Raw genomic sequence first — 19,926 nt, 5'->3', positions numbered from 1 at the left:
GTTCTAAGTCAGTATCTAGTCCTGACTGGGAACCTGAGCCACACCAGATACCTATCACCCAGCCAGAGCCTGGCCCAGAAAAGACACCCACAGCACAGCCAGCATCTACGACTCAGCAGGGACCCAATACCCAACAGGAGCCTGCTTCCCAGCAAAGACCCCTCACTCAGCAGGAGTCCCTTGCCCAACCTGAAGCTGAATCCCAGCAAGAAACTAGAGCCCAACAAAAATCCGCTTTACAGCAGGAACTCCTTGCCCCACAGGAGCCTGCACCACAGCAATCACCTCCCATCCAAAGGGTGCCCTTCACTCCAGAGGGAGCTGCCTCACAGCAAGGTCCTGGGACAGAAAAAGAATCTAGAACTCAACAGGAGCCAGAAGTGGAAGAGGAACATGTGGCTCAGCCAGGACCTGGCTCAGTAGAGCCACCTCTAGCTCAGCAAGAAGCTGGATCAACACCTCCTTCCCAAACTGAACCTATGCCCCAAGAGAAAGCAGGACAGTCAGACCCTAATGGCCAGCAAACAGCTCCAGACAAGTCCCAGCGGGGATCTTTGAGCGAGTGGGGATTTCTATCAAAACTTCACGAACTATCCATACAGCGGCCTGCCTCGGAGTGGAAGACATTTCTTGAGTGGATCACAGATTTTGACTCAGAATCAGATCCGGGGTATCCGTTCGAGATGGACTCACCAGCCATGAAGGATGGAACCACAGCCCAGGGGATGAAGCTGGACCTCAAGGAGAAGCCTGGTGATGAAGAGATGTCAGGTTCTGGTGGGACATCAGCCCAAGAGACGAAAACCAGCAACCAGAACCACAGACACTCCTGGGACACGGGTGAGTTGGGCTTGGAGGAACGGGGTCTCCCAGGGATGGCTATTCATTCATCATGAAATGCTGAGACCCTCCATCCCGGGAGCAAGCCAGTGCCTCTCCCTCCCCTGGCCCCCTCCCCGGGCACGTCACCATTAGCTTCCTCACTCCCAAGCTCCACGCGTCCTTCCTTTACCCTTTAACTTAAAATAGAAGAAGTACCGAGAGCTGCCTCTCTCAGGTCAGCTCAGGTGATCCCTCAAAGGTTCTGTGAAACAAAGATCAACAGCCCCATTTGATAGATGAGGAAGCCGAGGCCTTGAGACGTGAAGGATCTGACACGAGGGGGGCAGTGGGAAGTGGCCCGCCCAGGATTCAAAGCCAACGAGGCTGCCTTCCTTCGAAGGATTTGGGGTAAATCGAAGTGTGAGAAGTTCTGAGCCAGGGGCCAGAGCAACAGGGAAGCCTGGTGTATTCATCCATCCCTCCCCAAACCCACTGAAGCGCAATTCGGCGGCAGACGCTGGAGTGTGATCCAGAGACACAGGCTGAGGGGGCCCCTTACTAACCTCAGGGAGTGTCCATCCCACTCGGCCCACGTCTGTGCCTTAGCCATCCTTGAGCTGCCCGGTCTTCCCTCCGCAGCAGGACACCTGCTCTCCTCCCAGGCTGGCCCCCCACAGAAGTCCCAGTCCAGCCAGGCCTGAAGGCCTTATGGGGTGTGTTCTGGAAGGGAGAGCCTAGGAGAGGAGCTGGGGTCTGCCAAGTCCCAGACAAGGGCGGGGCTGGAGGAAGGCAGAGCTGGGGGGAGTGGGAGGTGGGGTGATGGCTGCCTGCCCTCCCTCCCCTCCTCTGAAGCAGTGCGGGGAGGGGGGTCTAGCTCCCATCCCCATTCTCTAGGCTCCAAAGCCCTGCCAGGCAGAAGCAGGCATCAAGTGTTCTCCCTGGAATGAAGGGTTGCTTGTTGAAGTAGTCGGAAGGGGGGAAGCTTGCAGCTCCACTCAAGAAGCCGAGGGCCGGCACCGGCACCGGCACCGCTGACCCAGCCCAGAGGCCTCCCCGCCGAAGGGGCTGGCCCGACCCTCTCAGGGATGAGAAGGTCATTGGTGTCGGTGCCAAGGCTGGCGGTAGGCGTTGGGAAGGGGGGGATGGAGGGGTGGATGGAAAGAGAGGGAGAGAGGGTGCCAGGCGTTTTTCCGGTGCTGAGGTGAAGGGTTGTGTCTCTAGGCCCCCAAACCGCCGGAGCGACCAGGCCGCCGCCCCTGAAGCCAAGCGCCGTTGAACGTGTGCACATGCGCGAGCCTCGAGCCTCCACCGTTTCCCGCCTTTTCCCGGGCGCGCGCCTCTCCTACCGCCGCCCCTCCCTGCCCCTGGCCAGCTCTTGGGGCTACTACGCAGGCGCCTAGTATTCTCCTTGCCTCTCCCTGTCATTCTTGAGGGAGAAGGTAAAGAAAGGAACCGCGAGAAACCGAGCAATGAGAGAACTAGCAGGCAGGGGGCGGGGAGAAGGGCTTCCTCCTCCAATGGCTCGCAGGCAGAGCCCGCCTCCAGCGCTGGCGCCCGCCCCGACTTTGAATCGCCCGAGGACCTGGCCCGCCCCCTGTCCTCAAGGGGCGGCTCCGCGGCGCCTCGCCAGCGTGCGGGCCGGGTGGCGTTCTAAGGGATCCCCACATGGGAAGGTGAGTGGGCGGACAAGGCTGAGAACCAGCATGTGATCCGACCGAGGCTTCCGCGCTAGGGAGAAACCGTGCGACTCCCCACTAGTCCCGACTGAAGAAGGACGCTCTGCGCCGCCTCCAGGGCTGCATTTTTTGCCGGTCGCGGGTCCTTGATGCGTATGAGGGGGCGGGGCCAATCCTTAGGTCCCGGCAGCCGGGGGCGGGGCCCGGCGGTGGGGTGAGGCCCGGATAGTCCAGGGGGCGGGATCCCGAGCGGAGCAAGGCCAGGATTGGGTGGTATGGGGGCCCGGCGGTGTTGTGTTAACAGGATTGGCACTCGGGGCGGGGCGTGGGGCTTGGAATTGGTCCCCGTGGGGAACTGAGGAGAATTGATGGAGTCAGCCGGGAAAGAGGGACCCGCCGAGGCCCCTGGGGACCGGGCCTCGAAGAAAGACAAAGAGAGATCCAAGAGGCAAAGCCGCCGGCGATGGCGAAAAATCAAGGCCAAAGGTGAGCACGCGGGGGCCGGCAACAGCCCGGAAGGAACCTTGGACATCCTGCGGGGGACTGGGGACTGAGTGGACTGACCCACCGGCTCGAGAAGTAGGGGAGTCCATGGACTGGCCCATTGCCGCTCTGCGGGGGAACGCGGCGATGCTGGGAGCGGACTGTACCCCCAGCGTAGAGACTGCCGGACGCTCCGCTGCTGTCATGGGAGGAGAGTCCTGAATGCGAGTCTTCTGGGCCAGAGTTCCGGCTCTGGCTCCGCACTCGCTGTGTGGCCGTGGGCAACTCCTGCCCTCAGTGTTTCCCACCTGGGAAATGGTCGGAGCGCCCGGTTCTCAGGTCTCGGGCACTCCTGAGAGGATAGTAGGGAAGAAGTTTATAAGCTGTTGCCCAAAGAGGAAGTTGAGGAGTGAGTCAGAGAAAGGTAGGAGGAAAGGTGCCCCAGAGAGGGAAATGCCAGACCGGTACTCCCAGCCTTCATTCAGCCCCGCCATTTCCTGTCAGGTCACCTGTTTGCTTCAGCCCCCCTTCCCTGGGGCCTGACTTCCGGGCCCCCACTCCTTCTAGGACGAGGGGTTCCTGGGTTGGTTTCTGACTGCCACGCTCTCCCTCAGGAGAGGGGAGGTCTGTCGCCCGGGTTCCTAGGGTGCCACATTATTAACTGAAAGACAGTCCAACGGAGGTGGGCAGGGGCTGGCAGTAATTCCTTGCTCAGTTTTGAATATTTGTCAATCCAAATGAGGGCCTGTGGAAAGTTCCTGTGCAGACAAGAAACTGGCTTAGCCCCTGGGCCCCAGAGACCCCAAACTCTGCATTGCACATCCCTGTCAAGGATAGAGCTGGAATTGGCTCCAGCTGCACATGCAGGCTCAGACAGGCTCAGACTGTTGCCCGAGGGCATTGACTGTCACATAGCAAAACAGCATCACAAGCAGGGCAGAGTGCCCAGAGGCAGTCAGTACAGACTTTGGTTAAGTACATGGGCACTGGAGACCAGGTTCTTCAGGCTATAACCTGTGGTACACTGGGCAACAGGCTCCTTCCTTCGCTGCCTCAACTTTTTGAGCGATAAAATGGATACGATAAGAGTGCCTGACTTGTAGGGCTGTGGTGAGGTTTGAATGAATACAGTTACCCCCCATTAGACAAGCAGGCTCCCTAAGAGTGGGTTTGTGTCTGCCTTGTTTACCCTGCATTTCCAGAGCCTGCTATGCCAGGCACATAGACACTTAAATATTTATTGAATTAATAAGTAAAGGAATGCGTGAACTGTAACACTGGGACAATAATCATCGTGTTGCACTTGGGATTGTCATGAGGAGTCAGAATCCTCTTGGGCAGGACTTCCTGCACAGGGCTGAGCCAGTCCTCACAAATCCATGGGCCCGCCTACTCACCAAGGTTCATTCCCCCAAGCTCTGAGATTTGCCTCTCATTTCCTGAGGTCCTGCCCTGGTGCCAGGTCTCAGTTGGGTGAATCATTTCCCCACCCCTTGCCCCAAGGGCATCCAGGCTGGCTGGTGCAGTCCTAGTCATCAATTTGATCTTGCCAGTAACCTGATGACAATAGTGTCATTATGATCACCTTATTTCCCAAATGATGACACTGAGACTCTGAGGGAACAAGGTCACCTGGGTTTTCTTACCTGGCCAGTGAGGTCAAAGAGATAGCTGCCCCCAGCCTCCTGAGGGCAGGGAGTGTGTGAGCTCAAAATTGCTGTGTGTCCCAACCTTAATTCACACAAATTCGTTCATCAGACATTCACTGAACACTTATTTAGGCCAGGGCTGGGCTCTTGGTGGCAAGGACAGACACATTGGAGCTGTAGATGCAGACATTAATCAAATAATCTCACAAACCAGATATAATTATAAACTACGATGTATACAAGAGGGAAATTCCTGAGATAATGTAAGAGGAAGGCTTCCCAAGAAGGTGGCTTTGGACCCATGGTTGGCTGCTTGGGCAAGGGGGTCAGGGAGGACAGAGGGGACAGAATGGGCAGAAGCCCTGAGGCCCAAGAAAGCAGCACATTACAGCACAGAGGTCACTCATCGAGGGAGAGGAAGAAGAAAGGCTGGGCGGACATGGGTCCCAGAGGGTCTCTAATTTAGGAGACCATGTCCAGGATGTGGGGCTTTTTCCTGAGAGGAGGGGTTGGGCTGTTGAGAGTTGGGAGTGTGTTTTAGAAAGAGCCTCTTGCTGCTATGTGGAGCAAAGATTGAAAGGGGCAAAATCAGAGACTGTAATGAGTTACAGTTATCCAGATATGGGAGCAGGGGGGTGGGAAAAGGATCGGGTTCCAGAGGTTTCTAGAGGGCAGGGTGGACAGGACTTCATGATGGATTAGATGGGGAGAGGAGATGGTCAGGATGATTCCCTGGATTCTGGCTTTAGCAAATGGGGAGTGATGCTTACACCACACACACACACACACACACACACACACACACACACACACGGATATGCACAAATATCTATATATATCCATATTCATACATACACATGCCCACACAGTCTCTCTCACAGGCTGAGAAAAACACACGTAGACTGTGACACATGCATAAAAACATGCCTTCAGATATGCCAAGAAACGAAAACGCACAGATTGAGAAAAAATGTCAACACCCCCACCCACAAACACATATAATGGCCATGACCCGAACCTATGTGTACATACATACATGTGAACCTCAGACACACTCACACCTGACCACCCAGAAAGCACACAGCTGAGACATGACAGAGAGAAGGAACAACACTCAGATCCACCATCCTTGCTGGTTCTGTGACCTTGGGCAGCACATCACCTCTCTGGGTCTGGTTTCTCATCTGCCAAAAGGGGTGATAATAGTCTTTACCTCATGCATCCTGGGGAGGATAAGATGAGTTACTTCACATAAAGCACATAAAGAGATCAGTGCCTGGCACACTACAGTCAGTCCTTAGAGTACAGTTTACTCTGGTGGGAACACTCGGGGAACTGGCTACACTCACTGGCCCCCCTTCTTCACCTGTACCCAGGCATCTCCCATGCAGAACCCCTTACTCTTCCCAGGCCCCAGACCTCGCCCTTCCTCCATCCTCCCCCCAACTTCTTTCCCCCATTGCCTTGCTCAGTCCCCAGGGGCCAAAATCCAGGCCTGATTCAGCTGCCCAGTGGCTCTCTAGGGCAAAGGGCTGGTGCCCAGACAACGGGACCCTTCAGCCCTACCTCTGTCCCAGTCCTCGCCCATGGCCCTGGTGGGCCTGCCCCTGCCCCAGTGCCCTCTGCCTGGGATTCTTGGCGAGTTTCTGGCAATCTCAACATCCCTTCCTGCCAGCTCCACCCAGCCTAGCCCCCAGGGAGCTGCCTAGACCAGGGCGAAGGGCAGAGCCCTAGAATCATGAAGGCCTATTCCCCAATGCTTTGTGCAAGTCACTGTTCGGTCCAGTCTCCTCTGTCCTCATCTTCAATAAAGAGCCCTACCGCACGGAGGGCAGTAAATAACAGTGGTTTATAAAGTGGGAAACCACAGTCTATTAGGCAATAAATACCACATGCTGGCCATGCTCCAGGCACTGTGCAAGGGGTTCAGGTACAGCAATAAAACAAAGTCCCTGCCATCAGGGAGCCTATAAACTGATGAGGGAGACAAAAAGCAAACACATAAATAGTCAATTAATTAGTATGCTAGCATTTGGTACCACAGAGGAAAATGACCCAGTACACACCTTGGTGAGGCCACGTGTGAACCACCAAACAGACAGCTGTAGAAAAGGCTGCCCAGGGGCAGGCAGGATGGCCAAGTGCAGTTTCCAGATGAGAAACCTGGCTCATCCAGGATCACCTGGTGAGTGGTTTGGGCCAGTGTTCCATTGTCACAGCCACCAAGCTTAGAGTCGCCTCCAGAGGCCTCTGTCTGTCCATCTTTTGTCTGCCCTGGGGAGGGGTGGTCATCTCCCAAGTTCCCACCCAGCCCCTTCTCCATTCCACTGTGACTCTTCGGGCTTTTCTTCCTTCTTCAAATATTTGCTGGGCACCTACTATGTCAGGGGTCCTCAAACTTTTTAAACAGGGGGCCAGTTCACTGTCCCTCAGACCGTTGGAGGGCCGGACTATAGTTTAAAAAAAAACTATGAACAAATTCCTATGCACACTGCACATATCTTATTTTGAAGTAAAAAAACAAAACGGGAACAAATACAATATTTGTATTTGCATGTGGCCAGCGGGCCGTAGTTTGAGGACCCCTGTACTGTGTGTTAGGCCCCCTGATGGGCCTGCCCTCATGGGGATGGGTATTTTAGGGGGAGAGACAGGATTCACCTCCAGCCAAGCCAATGACACTGAGACTTCAGGGCCTCATTTGCACTATTCCCTTCCAAGATCCTGTAACTGATTTTGTATTTGTGATTTTATATTCCTTTACCTAAATAGCCCCACTTCCACACATGTAAGCTTCATAGTTCTTATAAACTTCACAGCTCTAAATCCCAGTTCTGCCCCTGGGGGGAGAGAAATAATACACATGTAAACAAACAAATGTATAATTGCAAATGTGTAAAGTTCTAGGAAGAACAATTTAAGTATGTTGGCAGAAAATAGTGCTGGGTGGCTTATCTCCTTTAGAGATGAGCAGTTAGGGAATGCTTCTTCAAGGAGATGACAAGCTCTTTCTTGAAGGGCAAGAAAGAAAGAGCTGGCCAGGCAAGGAGCATGTGTCCCTCAGCCTTGCTTTCCCCACATGTGAGGTAGACAGCACAGTCACAGCAGGATGTGCTGTGAAGGCTAATTGGCAGGTACAGGATGCCAGTGTGAGAACACCACACAATAGGACCTGTGGCTCAGGCCCCTAGCTAGGCTTGGAAATACCTATAATCTGCCTTTGTCCTCCCTGGAGGGTCAGGCAGGGCTGGCTACCCTCTCTTTCCCCAGCAGCTGGGGCTGGCTCTGCCAGGGCCAGCCTGGGGGGATGGGAGTGGCAGGAGCTGAGATCATGGGGCCTTTGCTCCCTGAATCCACCCTGGAGAGGGAGGGCAGCCTGGCTGGGTGAGAGGGGACAGTTTGTTCAGGACTAGGGCTAAGACAACTGGGTCCAAAGGGGACTGGGGGCCTGGATTCCTGGTCTGAGGGAGGAGAGAGCTAGGGGCCTGGACTCCTGGGTCTGAGGGAGGAGGGGGGCTGGGTACTCCTGGAGGTTCTAAAGCAGAATTAAACTGGAGCTGGGAGCTGACAGGGGGGCAGGGAGTTGGGCTCCATGCTCTGTTTACAGCACGTGGTTCTCACTGTCCCTTGTGGGTTGGGAGGTGGATTGGTGGCCACACCCTGGGCAGGCTGGGCCCCTCCCCGGGTTTATCGCCCCAGGCTGCTACTGGCACAAGCCACAGTCCCACAGTCCAGCAGTCCTAGTCTCGGAGAAGCTCTGAAGAGGCCTAGAAGGGTGAGTGCACAGCCAGCTGAGAGACAGGAATGGCCCTGAGAGAGGAATGGCCACTGGCAAACCCGAGGGCCTGGAAGGGAGAGGAGACACCTGGGAGGAGCAGGGGGCCATCAACACAGGAGCCAGGCAAGGTGCTGGGTGGGCTGCAGGAGGGAAGAGTCTCTGGAGCAGAGGGCATCCCCATCAAGGGGGACCCTCAATTGTGAGGAGGGTCAGTTTCTGCGGGCCAGAGCTAGAGGCCCAGCCTCCAGAGCACCGGGAGGGAGACATGGCTCTGGATCTCGGTTTGAATTCTGCTCCACCCCTTTTATATATGTCTGTTTTTTGTTTGGTTGGTTGGGTTTTGTTTGTTTTTTAGAGAGAAAGGAAGGGAGAGATAGAAATTCGATTTGTTGCTCACTTATTTATGCATTCATTGGTTGCTTCTTGTGTGTGCCTGACCGGGGAATCGAACCTGCAATCGTGGCATATCGGGATGATGCTCTAAACCAGTGGTCGGCAAACTGTGGCTCGCGAGCCACATGCAGCTCTTTGGCCCCTTGAGTGTAGCTCTTTCACAAAATACCGACTTCTGCGCATGGGCCACGAAGTTTCAATCGCACTGTACGTGCGCACCCGCACGTGGTATTTTGTGGAAGAGCCACACTCAAGGGGCCAAAGAGCCGCATGTGGCTCGCAAGCCGAAGTTTGCCGACCACTGCTCTAAACCAACTGAGCTATCTGGCCAGGGTGCTCCACCATTTTTTTTTTCATGTTAAAGACTGCTTTATTGGTTGCAGTTAGTACAAGTCAATAAATATTGATCCCTAAAGGAAAACTCAGTTATTTCTCAGCTTACTGAATGAAATTGAACCACCTGATTGCTGGGAGGATAACTAAAGTCAAACCCGCTTCTTGGGAAGTGAAGCTATAGCCAGCTGATATATGGCATAAGTTGTTCTACCAACTGTAAGAATCATGGTAGCTCTATACAGGAAGGCATCAGCTACCCCATCCTTTAGATGCACTGGAATTCCATTGTCCTCCTGAAATAGGTTTTGTTTCTCTGGAACTTTATTTTCAAACTGCCTGCGTGAAGCAGTTCTTATGGTCCTCTGAGTGCCCTTGACTGAGAATTGAACCTTGGACCCTCAGTCCACAACCCAACACTCAAACCACTAAGCAAAACCGGCCAGGGATCTACCATTTTTTTAAAAATATATTTTTATTGGTTTCAGAGAGGAAGAGAGAGGAACATCAATGATGAGAGTGAATCATTGATTGGCTGCCTCCTGCACGCCCCCTACTGGGGATTGAACCCGCAACTGGGACATGTGCCCTTGACCGGAATTGAACCCGGGACCCTTCAGTCTGCAGGCCGATGCTCTATCCATTGAGTCAAACCAGCTGGGGCTCTATCATTTTTAATGCCACCTTCAGCTCCTTAACACCTCTGAGCCTCAGTTTCCTCTCCTGTATAATGGGATGCTACCACTAATAGCTGAAACGTAAACTGAGGCTGTCTGTGTCACAGAGAGTTAACAAGAGCAAATGAACAAAAACACACACAATGCTCTTGACACAGGATCTGGCACAGAGTGAACTCAAGGTCAACGATAGCGATGAGTGTGAGTACTATTATTCCAGGCAGAAGAGCAGAGCGGGCCCATTCAATCTAAGCGGAGTGGACAGGCCCAAAGGCCAGAGCGTCCAAGTTGGGAGAGGAGTGAGATGGAGTTTTGGAACTGCACAGAGGAACAGGAAGGGAGCTGGAGTTTGGAGGGGGTTCCACAGCCAGACTTAAGGGGCCAGGAAGGGGCAAGAATGACTCTTCAGTTTTAAGTAAGGCTATAATGCTGAACTCCTTGGTTCAGGAAGAGAATTGGGCTTGGGACCAGGGTCCTAGAACACCACCAGGTGAATGGGAATGGGTGGGCTGAGAGAGAAACTCTCCAAAATACTGGTGGAGGGGAAGAGCCTGTGGGCAATGCCTTGGGCCTGAGGAGGTAGGACGAGGGCCTAACATCTGGGTCCTGAGAGAGGACCAGCTGGAGTCCAGACAACCTAGAAGGAGTCCTGGGCCAAGAACAGTAAATGGAGACAGATGCCTGAACTCTTAGGTCCTTGAAAGAAAACAAGGGGTAGGAAGGCTCTAGGGTGTAGGAGATACTGGAGCAAAGGAACCAATAGGAGAGAGCAGGGACACCTGAGGAAGGACAGGCTGAGGGTCTGCACTCCTGGCTCCTGAGGAGGAAAAGATCTGGGTACGTAGGCTCCACTGTTGGGCCTAAAGGAGGAGGTTGGATTCTGATGTGTGAATCTGAGGGAGGAAGGGGATAGAGCCTGGACTCCTGGAGCCCAGGGCCCAGCTGAGCAAGGTGTGATCCAACCCTGCTTAATGAGCCTCTCCACTGCCCCCAGCCTTGCAGCTCATACACAACATGGACTTACGCACGATGACACAGTCGCTGGTGACTCTGGCGGAGGACAACATGGCCTTCTTCTCCAGCCAGGGCCCTGGGGAAACAGCACGGCGGCTGTCAAGTGTCTTTGCAGGTGTTCGGGAGCAGGCGCTGGGGCTGGAGCCAGCCCTGGGCCGCCTGCTGGGTGTGGCACACCTCTTTGACCTGGATGCAGAAACACCGGCCAATGGGTACCGCAGCCTGGTGCACACAGCCCGCTGCTGCATGGCGCACCTGCTGCACAAATCACGCTACGTGGCCTCCAACCGCCGCAGCATCTTCTTCCGTACCAGCCACAACCTGGCTGAACTCGAGGCCTACCTGGCCGCCCTCACCCAGCTCCGAGCTCTGACCTACTACGCCCAGCGCCTGCTGGCCACCAACCGGCCAGGGGGACTCTTCTTCGAGGGCGACGAAGGACTCACCACAGACTTCCTGCGCGAGTATGTCACCCTGCACAAGGGCTGTTTCTACGGCCGCTGCCTGGGCTTCCAGGTGAGCCCCCTGCCCTACCCTGGACCCACAGTGAAGGCATCTGGTGGCCCCTCATCTGGCCCAATAGTGTAGAATAACCACAGGGGTCATGGGTTCAGAAAACTGCGGAAACAGAAAGGGAAGCTGTCTGGGCCTAGACAGAGCTACACCAGGACCTCAAACATGTGGCCCCCAGGCTGCATCCACCATGTCGCAAGAAATCTTTCATTTGCATAGCTTTTGCACCAGGTTCCCCACTGTTCTCCATGGTCCTATACTCAGGAGATCCATTCACTCTTTTATGTTACCTCTCTGGCCCCCGAGATCATTTGAGACCCCCAAGAGGATAGTCAGTATTGTTCTCAAAGGCCCATTTGTAAGTGCACCGCTGGATGCCTGGAAGGGAAGAGGAGGGGTGTGAACCCCATTTTACAGAGGTTCAACTGTACCCAGGTCTGTCTGGACTTTTGGACTCACCTGAGGAGCTGTAAAATCGGGATTTTCAGGCTTAGGGTAGGGTAGGGCCAAGGAGCAGTCTAAGTTGGTGACAGGAAAACCTGGTCTCAACCCCTCTCCTCCCTGAACTAGGACCTTGACTTCTGCCCACTGCAGGCCTTCTACCCTCTGCTCACCCCAAACCACTCTCAGGGAGACACAGCTCATCTCAGCACTAACAGGGAGGCAACAAGGAGGCCTTCCAATTCATAGGAAAAGTAGTTTGTGGACTCAGAGAATCGGGGGACTCTTGGGGCACCAGGCTCAGAGCAGAGACCCAGTTGCCCCTCGCTGGGGTCAGTGCCAGATCCCCTAGTCCCCCAGCCACATCAGGGAACCTCACCAGGAGTATCTATAGCCCCTTTCAGACCCTCTCATGGCCTCCCCCCACTTAGGTGATAGCTGAGGTTAGCAGCTTCTCAGTCTCTATCCCACCCACCATTCCCCATTTCCCTGTGGGGCAGCCCTTCTTCAGTGACCCAGCCTGGGTGTTCCTGGAAACTCCCCCTCACCTAAGCTGAACCCACAAATATTGATCAGCCCAGCTGGGCCAGCCAGCTCCTCCCTATGTACTGGCCATGACCTTCAAGTCACGGGAGAGAGATCCTAGGGCCACTTGAGCCAGCAACCAGCCACAGTGGCCAGGCACCCCTGTGCTCTCTGGCCTACTGGGCCCCCAGCCAGGGGGAGGGCCAAGCCTGGCAGCTACTCTGACGGCCCAACTGTTGCAGGACAGCCTCCCCCTTTAAAATGTCAGCCCCAAGAGAGCAGAGGTCTCCCTTGTCTGGGTCTTGCTCAGCCCCTGCTCCAGCCCAGTGCCTCACGCTCAGTATTTGCTGAATGAACAGAAGAAGCCTGCTGGCCCTGTGCCCACCTCCTGTGGCTTTTTCCCTCTGATCTTGTCTCCCCATCCTCTGTCTTCCCTAAGCTGCCTGGCTTCTCTCTCAGGTACTGTCTCCCCTTTGGCTGTCTTTCTGCCTCAAGATCTCTGGCCCTATCTTTGAGCATCTCCCATCTGTCTTCCTGTTGACCTGTAACTAATCCCCATTGCTGTCCACACCTCATCTCTGTCCTCGCTGACTTTCAGGAAATCCCTACATCACCTTACTCCCAGCTCACAATTCTCCAGTGGCTCCACCCCACATCTGGAATAAATCTAAATTTCTCAGGCCCTATGTGAACCCACTTTGCTTCTCTGACCTCACCCTGGCCCTCCCCACCCCCAGTCACCCTGCTCCAGCCACAATGGCCCCAGGTTTCCTTATCCACGCTGAGCAAGGCCCGCCTCAAAGCCTTTGCACTTTCCGTGCTCTCTGCAAGGAACAGCCTTCCCTCACTTCATTTGGGTCCCTCCTCAAGTCCCCTCCTGGAGACCATCTAAGTAGCCTAACCCCTAGTCATCATTCTATGTCCCCTCCACCTATTGTCTTTAAAAGCTTTAGTCATTACTTGACTTTATATGGCATGTGCCTAGAGCAGTGCCTGGCACACAGTAGGAGCTCAGTAAATGTTTGTTGAACGACTATCTGCCCCTCACTCCTGCCTGCCCTAGTCCCTCTCCTGGACAGTGGGTGACAGCAGCATCTCTCCACAGTTCACGCCCGCCATCAGGCCATTCCTGCAGACCCTCTCCATCGGGCTGGTGTCCTTTGGGGAGCACTACAAACGCAACGAAACCGGCCTCAGTGAGTCCTGGCCAGCCGGGCCCTGCCTGCACCACCTCTGCCCTCCCGTCCCCCTCCCTGTCCCTACCCCTACAGCCTGACCTGCCTGGGCCTCCTGACACCCTCCCGACCCCCAGGTGTGGCCGCCAGCTCCCTCTTCACCGGTGGCCGCTTTGCTATCGACCCAGAGCTGCGTGGGGCTGAGTTTGAGCGAATCACTCAGAACCTGGATGTGCATTTCTGGAAAGCCTTTTGGAATATCACTGAGATCGAGGTGCTATCGGTGAGCATGGGGCCTGATAGGGCCCTAACCTGTTACAAAAAGGGGACACAGGGGCCCAGAGACCACATCAGGTCTCTGCAGGGCTCCAGGCCCAGGGATGGCACATGAGGGAATAACTGGGGGCTCAAGCTGCCCATCCCCAGTGCCCTTTCTGTTTCCTCCCACCAGTCTCTAGCAAACATGGCATCAGCCACCGTGAGGGTAAGCCGCCTGCTCAGTCTGCCACCGGAGGCCTTTGAAATGCCACTGACCACTGACCCCAAACTTACAGTCACCATCCCACCCCCCTTGGCCCACATGGGCCCTGCACCAGTCCTCGTCAGGCTCATCTCCTATGACCTTCGTGAAGGACAGGTAGGGCCCCTGCCTCAGCCAGGAACAGGTACAGAGCAAGGGGCACCCTCACCCAGATGCCCTTCTTTTTTCCCTCCATGCTGTCTCAACTCTCAGTGCTCACACCTGCTCCCCTCCTGTCTCTCTGAGTACATCCCCTTGGAGGGGGGAGGCCTAGGCAGGCTGCCCCAGCTTCACCCTCCTCCTCCTCCCTCACCCCCAGGACAGTGAGGAGCTCAGCAGCCTGGTGAAGTCTGAGGGTCCTCGGACCCTGGAGCTTTGGCCACGCCCACAGCAGGCACCCCGCTCTCGGTACCTGGTCGTGCATATCCACGGTGGTGGCTTTGTGGCCCAGACTTCCAAGTCCCACGAGCCCTACCTCAAGACCTGGGCCCAGGAGCTGGGCGTCCCCATCCTCTCCATCGACTACTCCCTGGCCCCAGAGGCCCCCTTCCCCCGCGCGCTGGAGGAGTGCTTCTACGCCTACTGCTGGGCCATCAAGAACTGCGCCCTGCTCGGTGAGCCCAGCCCTCACTGCCACCCACTCTGTTCCTGCCCCAGCCCACACTGAAGGGGAGTGAGCTATCTTGTTTCTCAAGCCTCAATCTTCACCCCCTGCCTCCTCTTCCATCTCTGCCACCTGGCCGCCCGCCACTGCCCACTCCTCCATCTCTGCCTCAGCGCTTTCCCATTGTCCCACTGCTCACCCAACTTTCCATCAACCACTTCCTCCTCCCCACTCCAGCCCTGACACTCCATCCCCCCAGCTCCCCCGTGGTTATCTCCTCCGACCTTTTCCTTCCTGTTTCCCCATGTCTCCAGCCCATTGTTCCAGCTCCTCTGACATTCCACTTCCGACATTTTGGGAGGCACAGAGCAGGATGGGACTGTGCCCATGCCACAGAGCCCATGGCCCCTTGTCAGCCTGAACCCTGGCTTCCATTTCCTGGCCTCAGATGCCCCTCCCTCCCTCTCCTCTCACTCCCACCCCCACCTTGCTTCCAGCCTCCCAAGCTTCCTCACAGCCTCCGGATCTCCAAGCCTCTCCATGTCCTGAGTCAGCCTGATTCTCTGGTTACTATCCTCCAAATAGGTCCAAATCCCTGCCTCTGTTTACCAGGCTCTGACCTTAGGCTTGCACAGCCCCGCTCTGAGAGCCCAATGCTCCTGGACCAGAGCTGTATTCCTCCCTGCCAGGCTTGACCAAGCCCCTCTCCAAACCAGGCTCAACAGGCGAGCGGATATGCCTCGCAGGGGACAGTGCAGGCGGGAACCTCTGCTTCACCGTCTCCCTTCGGGCAGCAGCCTACGGGGTGCGGGTGCCAGACGGCATCATGGCAGCCTATCCAGCCACAATGCTGCAGCCCACCGCCTCTCCCTCCCGCCTTCTGAGCCTCATGGACCCCCTGCTGCCCCTCAGCGTGCTGTCCAAGTGTGTCAGTGCCTATGCTGGTAAGGCCCAGCGCTGGGACCTGGGGGTCAGGATGCCCAGGGCCTACAGGGGCAGGAGCTAGAGCCCAGTCTCCTGGGTCTGAGGAGGGGCTGAGGACAAAAATCTAAGACTCCTACTGAAGCCATCAGCTATTCCTGTGTTCCCAGGGGCATAGATTCCTGAAGCTCTGGGGTTGAGACTGGGTCCAGAAAGAGAAGAGACCAACCCAGCCCCCACATACACTCCGCAGGTGGGGAGACAGAGGAACCCTCCAACTCAGACCAGAAGGCACTGGGCATGATGGGGCTGGTTCAGCGGGACACAGCCCTGCTCTTCCGGGACCTCCGCCTGGGAGCTTCCTCGTGGCTCAACTCCTTCCTGGAGCTGAGTGGGCGCAAGTCCCCCCGAGACTCAGTGCCCATAGCAGGTAAATGAAGCCTCCCCACACACCCATCCAGCATGCCCAGGAGGGACAGCCTGGCACACCACAAGATCTGAGGGTGGAAGAGGCTGTGCCCTGAGGCCCTCAAGGAAGCAGAGATCACCTTCCTGGTTCTGCCCTGTATCTGTCCTGGTCCCTACCACAAAGCCTTGATTTTCCACAACAGTCCACAGCCTGGGAATTCAAGGATTTCTGGCCCCAGGTCATCTCAGTCCCAGGAACTATATGGTTTAACTTTCCAAACAGCCTTTCCCAGAAAGGGCCCTCAGTAAATGCTCAGAAGGCATGTCCCAGGAGGGCCCTCAGGTGGAGGTCAGCCCTCTTAGGTTCTTTCCAGACTTTAAACAGAGGCACGTGGGGGCAATATCCCTGCTGCAGAAGCTAACCTGGGAGGCTAGGGCAGGGAGATCAGCAAACTGGATGGACCTCGGCAAGAGGAGGAGATTCCCAGCCTTGGGTGGGTGGCAGGACACTCAGGCAGCCCAAAGTCACTTCCATCCAGGAATCCATTTTGTCTCGCCTTTAACATTTTAAGGATTTTAAAGCATAACCAACTCAACTCATTTTCTATCTCTCACAAATCAACAGTATTTTCTGGGTAATAGGAATGCATATTCAAAAGTATATGAATACTCAGAAAATTATTCCAGTTGTTTTATTTTAAATTAAGTTTTGGTTTTTAGGATAGTCAAATGGATGCAAATAAATATACACAAAACCAAAAGGGATTTGCATTTTAGGCACATGGACCATTGAGCACTGGAGTTTATCTTATAGGATAAAGGTAACAGGTACAGCCCCTAGAGCCCCCTGCAGACACCACCAGTCTAACTCCCTACTATACCAGGTACTTGCTGGGTGATGTGAGCCTTGCTTTGTTCCTTGTGAAATGACTACAGTAGAAGTGCCTGCCTCATAAGGACTGCATGCACCATTCATTCCAAGCACCCAGCAAAATACCTACTGGTACACAGTAGGTGCTCTTAGAGCAGCGGTTCTCAACCTGTGGGTCGCGACCCCTTTGGGGGTCAAACGACCCTTTCACAGGGGTCGCCTAAGACCATCGGAAAACACATATATAATTACATATTGTTTTTGTGATTAATCACTATGCTTTAATTATATTCAATTTGTAACAATGAAATACATCCTGCATATCAGATATTTACATTACGATTCATAACAGTAGCAAAATTATGGTTATGAAGTAGCAAAACAAAAATAATTTTATGGTTGGGGGTCACCACAACATAAGGAACTGTATTAAAGGGTCGCAGCATTAGGAAGGTTGAGAACCACTGTCTTAGAGGATGCAAGCACCCCTGACTAGCTGGACTCTATGACTCTAGTCAATAGTTCTGTTCCAGTGACCCTTGGGTCACAGAGCACTTATGCAGTTATTTTTATATCTTGCATTTTGCCTCCATGGATTTATAAAGACTGAAAAATATAGGTCTTGGCCCTAGTGATAAATAGCATCCTGGGTCTGATAAAATTAAGGGACCTGAGGCCAAGGTGGGCACACAAGATAGGCCAGGAGCACATCTATAGTATCATTTGGGTACTTGTTGCGTGGTCACTCAAAGGCAAGGGATAAAACTGAAGAACATAATGGACATTTTGGCAGTAGATCTATGTGGCTACAGGTGTGGGATCCCTGGGAATCTAATATGCCCCAAGACTCTTTTTTTTTTAAATATATTTTATTGATTTTTTACAGAGAGGAAGGGAGAGGGATAGAGAGTTAGAAACATCGATGAGAGAGAAACATTGGATCAGCTGCCTCCTGCACACTCCCCACTGGGGATGTGCCTGCAACCCAGGTACATGCCCTTGGCCGGAATCGAACCTGGGACCCTTGAGTCCACAGGCCGACGCTCTATCCACTGAGCCAAACCGGTTAGGGCCCAAGACTCTTTTTAGCTCCCTCTTTAGCCTCCTTTAAAGCCATGTGGACCTGCGGGCCTTATTCCACTTTGATCCATTCATACCCTCAGTGTCAAACAGCCATAAAAAGATTGCTGGGCCAGGAGGCTGCTGGAACAGGGTGTCAGGCCTGGTAATAAAACAGCAGGACTTAATCCAATATCTTATCCCACTGAATCCTCAGCACCTCCTATGAGGTAAAGATTATTTTTATCCACTTTGTACAAATGAGGAAACTGAAACTCCCAGAGGTAAAGTGACTTGCTCTTAACCTTCCCAGTCACCACACACACACACACACACACCCCTCCACTAGAACAAGGCTCCACTTCCAGGACCACACAACTCTTTCTGCCTCTCCCTTGAAGTTGCAGCCTGGGCACCTGAGTTCCCACCCCTCACCCCAAGGAGGGTGTTTGGGGGAACACTCCAGGTCTCCACAGCCCTAGGATGCAACTCCTCCTCCAGAGGCCTCTGCCTTTCCTGTGACCTTCCCTGCCAGCCTCCCACACACCCAGCCAACACAGCTGGCCAACCTGCAGCCCCAGCGGGCCCTGACCCTGCTCCTCCTGCAGAGTCCATGCGGCGCAGTGTGTCTGAAGCAGCGCTGGACCAGCCTGAGGACCCACAGGGCACGGACTCCCTCAAGAACCTGACACTGCATGACCTGAGTCTCAAGAGCAGCTCCGAGACATCAGGCACCTCTGAGCTGTCCCTGTCGGCGGAGACACTTGGTCCCTCCAAGTCCTCAGACGTCAACTTCTTACTCCGGCGTGAGGATACATCAGAGGAGGCTGAGGCCCAAGATGAGCTGAGCCCCGAGGACAGAGGCCGGGGAATTCGTGCCACTTTCCCTAAGGGCTTCCGCCCGAGGCGCTCCAGCCAAGGCCCCACTCAGATGCCCATCTACTCATCGCCCATCGCCAAGAACCCCTTCATGTCACCACTGCTGGCACCTGAGAGCATGCTGCAGACCCTACCGCCTGTACACATCGTGGTGAGTGCCAGATGAGCAGCGAGGAGGGTGGGTGGGATGAGAGCTCCCGGGAGCGGGGAGGTCAGTAGCCTGGCCCCAAGGGACAGCTATGCCCCCAGGAAGGAAGGAACGCCTGGCAATGGAAGAATGGAAGGGAGTCAGGGCTGCAGTTTTCTTTTGCAATCTGGCTAGGCACCATGGGGCTGTGGGGCAGCCACAGGGCTTGGAGCGTCAGGGGAAGAAGGAAACGGTGGGTCCTGGGGGAAGGAGAAGCCGGCAGAGGTCACGGAGCCCAGTTAAACTCATTCTGCAACTCCCCACCATCCCTCCACCTCTCCCTCCTCTGGCCTCCCATGTCTCCCTCCTCTGTCTGCCCCCTTGTCCACGTGTTTCTCACACACACACACACACACACACACACACACACCCTTGGTTCACACACGCGTCCCTGTCCCTCACCGCCACTGTCCCGCAGGCATGTGCGCTGGACCCCATGCTAGACGACTCCGTCATGTTCGCGCGGCGGCTGCGCAGCCTGGGCAAGCCTGTGACGCTGCGCGTGGTGGAGGACCTGCCGCACGGCTTCCTGAGCCTGGCGGCGCTGTGCCGGGAGACGCGGCAGGCCGCCGCGCTGTGCGTGGAGCGCATCCGCCTGGTCCTCACTCCGCCCGGCACCACCGCGCCCGCCGCACCGGTCTGAGCCTCGGACCAGCCAGGCCGCGCGGTACAGGGGGGCGGGGAGTGGGGGGCGGCACTAAAGGCCTCTTGTTCCCACCTGCCTCGGCAGCCTCTTCGTGAATACTGTACTGCATCTGCCCCGGAGGAGGGCCGCGGGGCGGGGTGGGCTGTGCCTTAAGTCGGACGGTGCGGGAGGCCCGGGAGTGAAACCCTGGCCGGAAGGAAGGGGCGCACGCAGACCAGTCACAGCTGGACCTGTACCCCACCGCTGCCTTCCACTGCGGCTGCAACCGGTGCTGGGGCGGGGCCTGGCCCTACCTGCGGGTGGGTTTGTTTTTGTTTGTAAATAAAAGTACTTAATTAGTTTGGCCTCTTGC

General features: G+C 55.2%; 1 protein-coding gene across 4 annotated transcripts; it reads left to right on the top strand.

Moving 5' to 3' along the window:
* The first annotated feature begins 2,470 nt into the window (after positions 1 to 2,470).
* Positions 2,471 to 19,912, top strand: LIPE (lipase E, hormone sensitive type). Of its 4 annotated transcripts, none has more exons than XM_070398708.1 (10): positions 2,471 to 2,495; positions 10,806 to 11,341; positions 13,410 to 13,500; positions 13,617 to 13,762; positions 13,931 to 14,116; positions 14,319 to 14,613; positions 15,320 to 15,547; positions 15,778 to 15,954; positions 18,471 to 18,892; positions 19,347 to 19,912. In XM_070398708.1, exons 2-10 carry the CDS (start codon positions 10,826 to 10,828, stop codon positions 19,569 to 19,571), a joined length of 2,286 nt encoding a protein of 761 aa, XP_070254809.1. In that variant the 5' UTR covers positions 2,471 to 2,495; positions 10,806 to 10,825; the 3' UTR covers positions 19,572 to 19,912. The 4 variants fall into 4 exon arrangements, with proteins under 4 accessions (XP_070254809.1, XP_070254810.1, XP_070254807.1 ...); XM_070398706.1 differs by lacking the exon at positions 2,471 to 2,495 and adding an exon at positions 2,722 to 2,984; XM_070398707.1 differs by lacking the exon at positions 2,471 to 2,495 and adding an exon at positions 8,303 to 8,405.
* The last annotated feature ends 14 nt before the right edge of the window (positions 19,913 to 19,926 follow it).

Source organism: Myotis yumanensis, unplaced genomic scaffold (assembly GCF_028538775.1).
Source record: "Myotis yumanensis isolate MYYU_CA2020_CCGP unplaced genomic scaffold, mMyoYum1.0.hap1 SCAF_18, whole genome shotgun sequence".
Lineage (NCBI taxonomy): Eukaryota > Metazoa > Chordata > Mammalia > Chiroptera > Vespertilionidae > Myotis > Myotis yumanensis.
The sequence above is the reverse complement of the archived record's forward strand: the minus strand, read 5'-3'. Positions and strand labels throughout refer to the sequence as shown.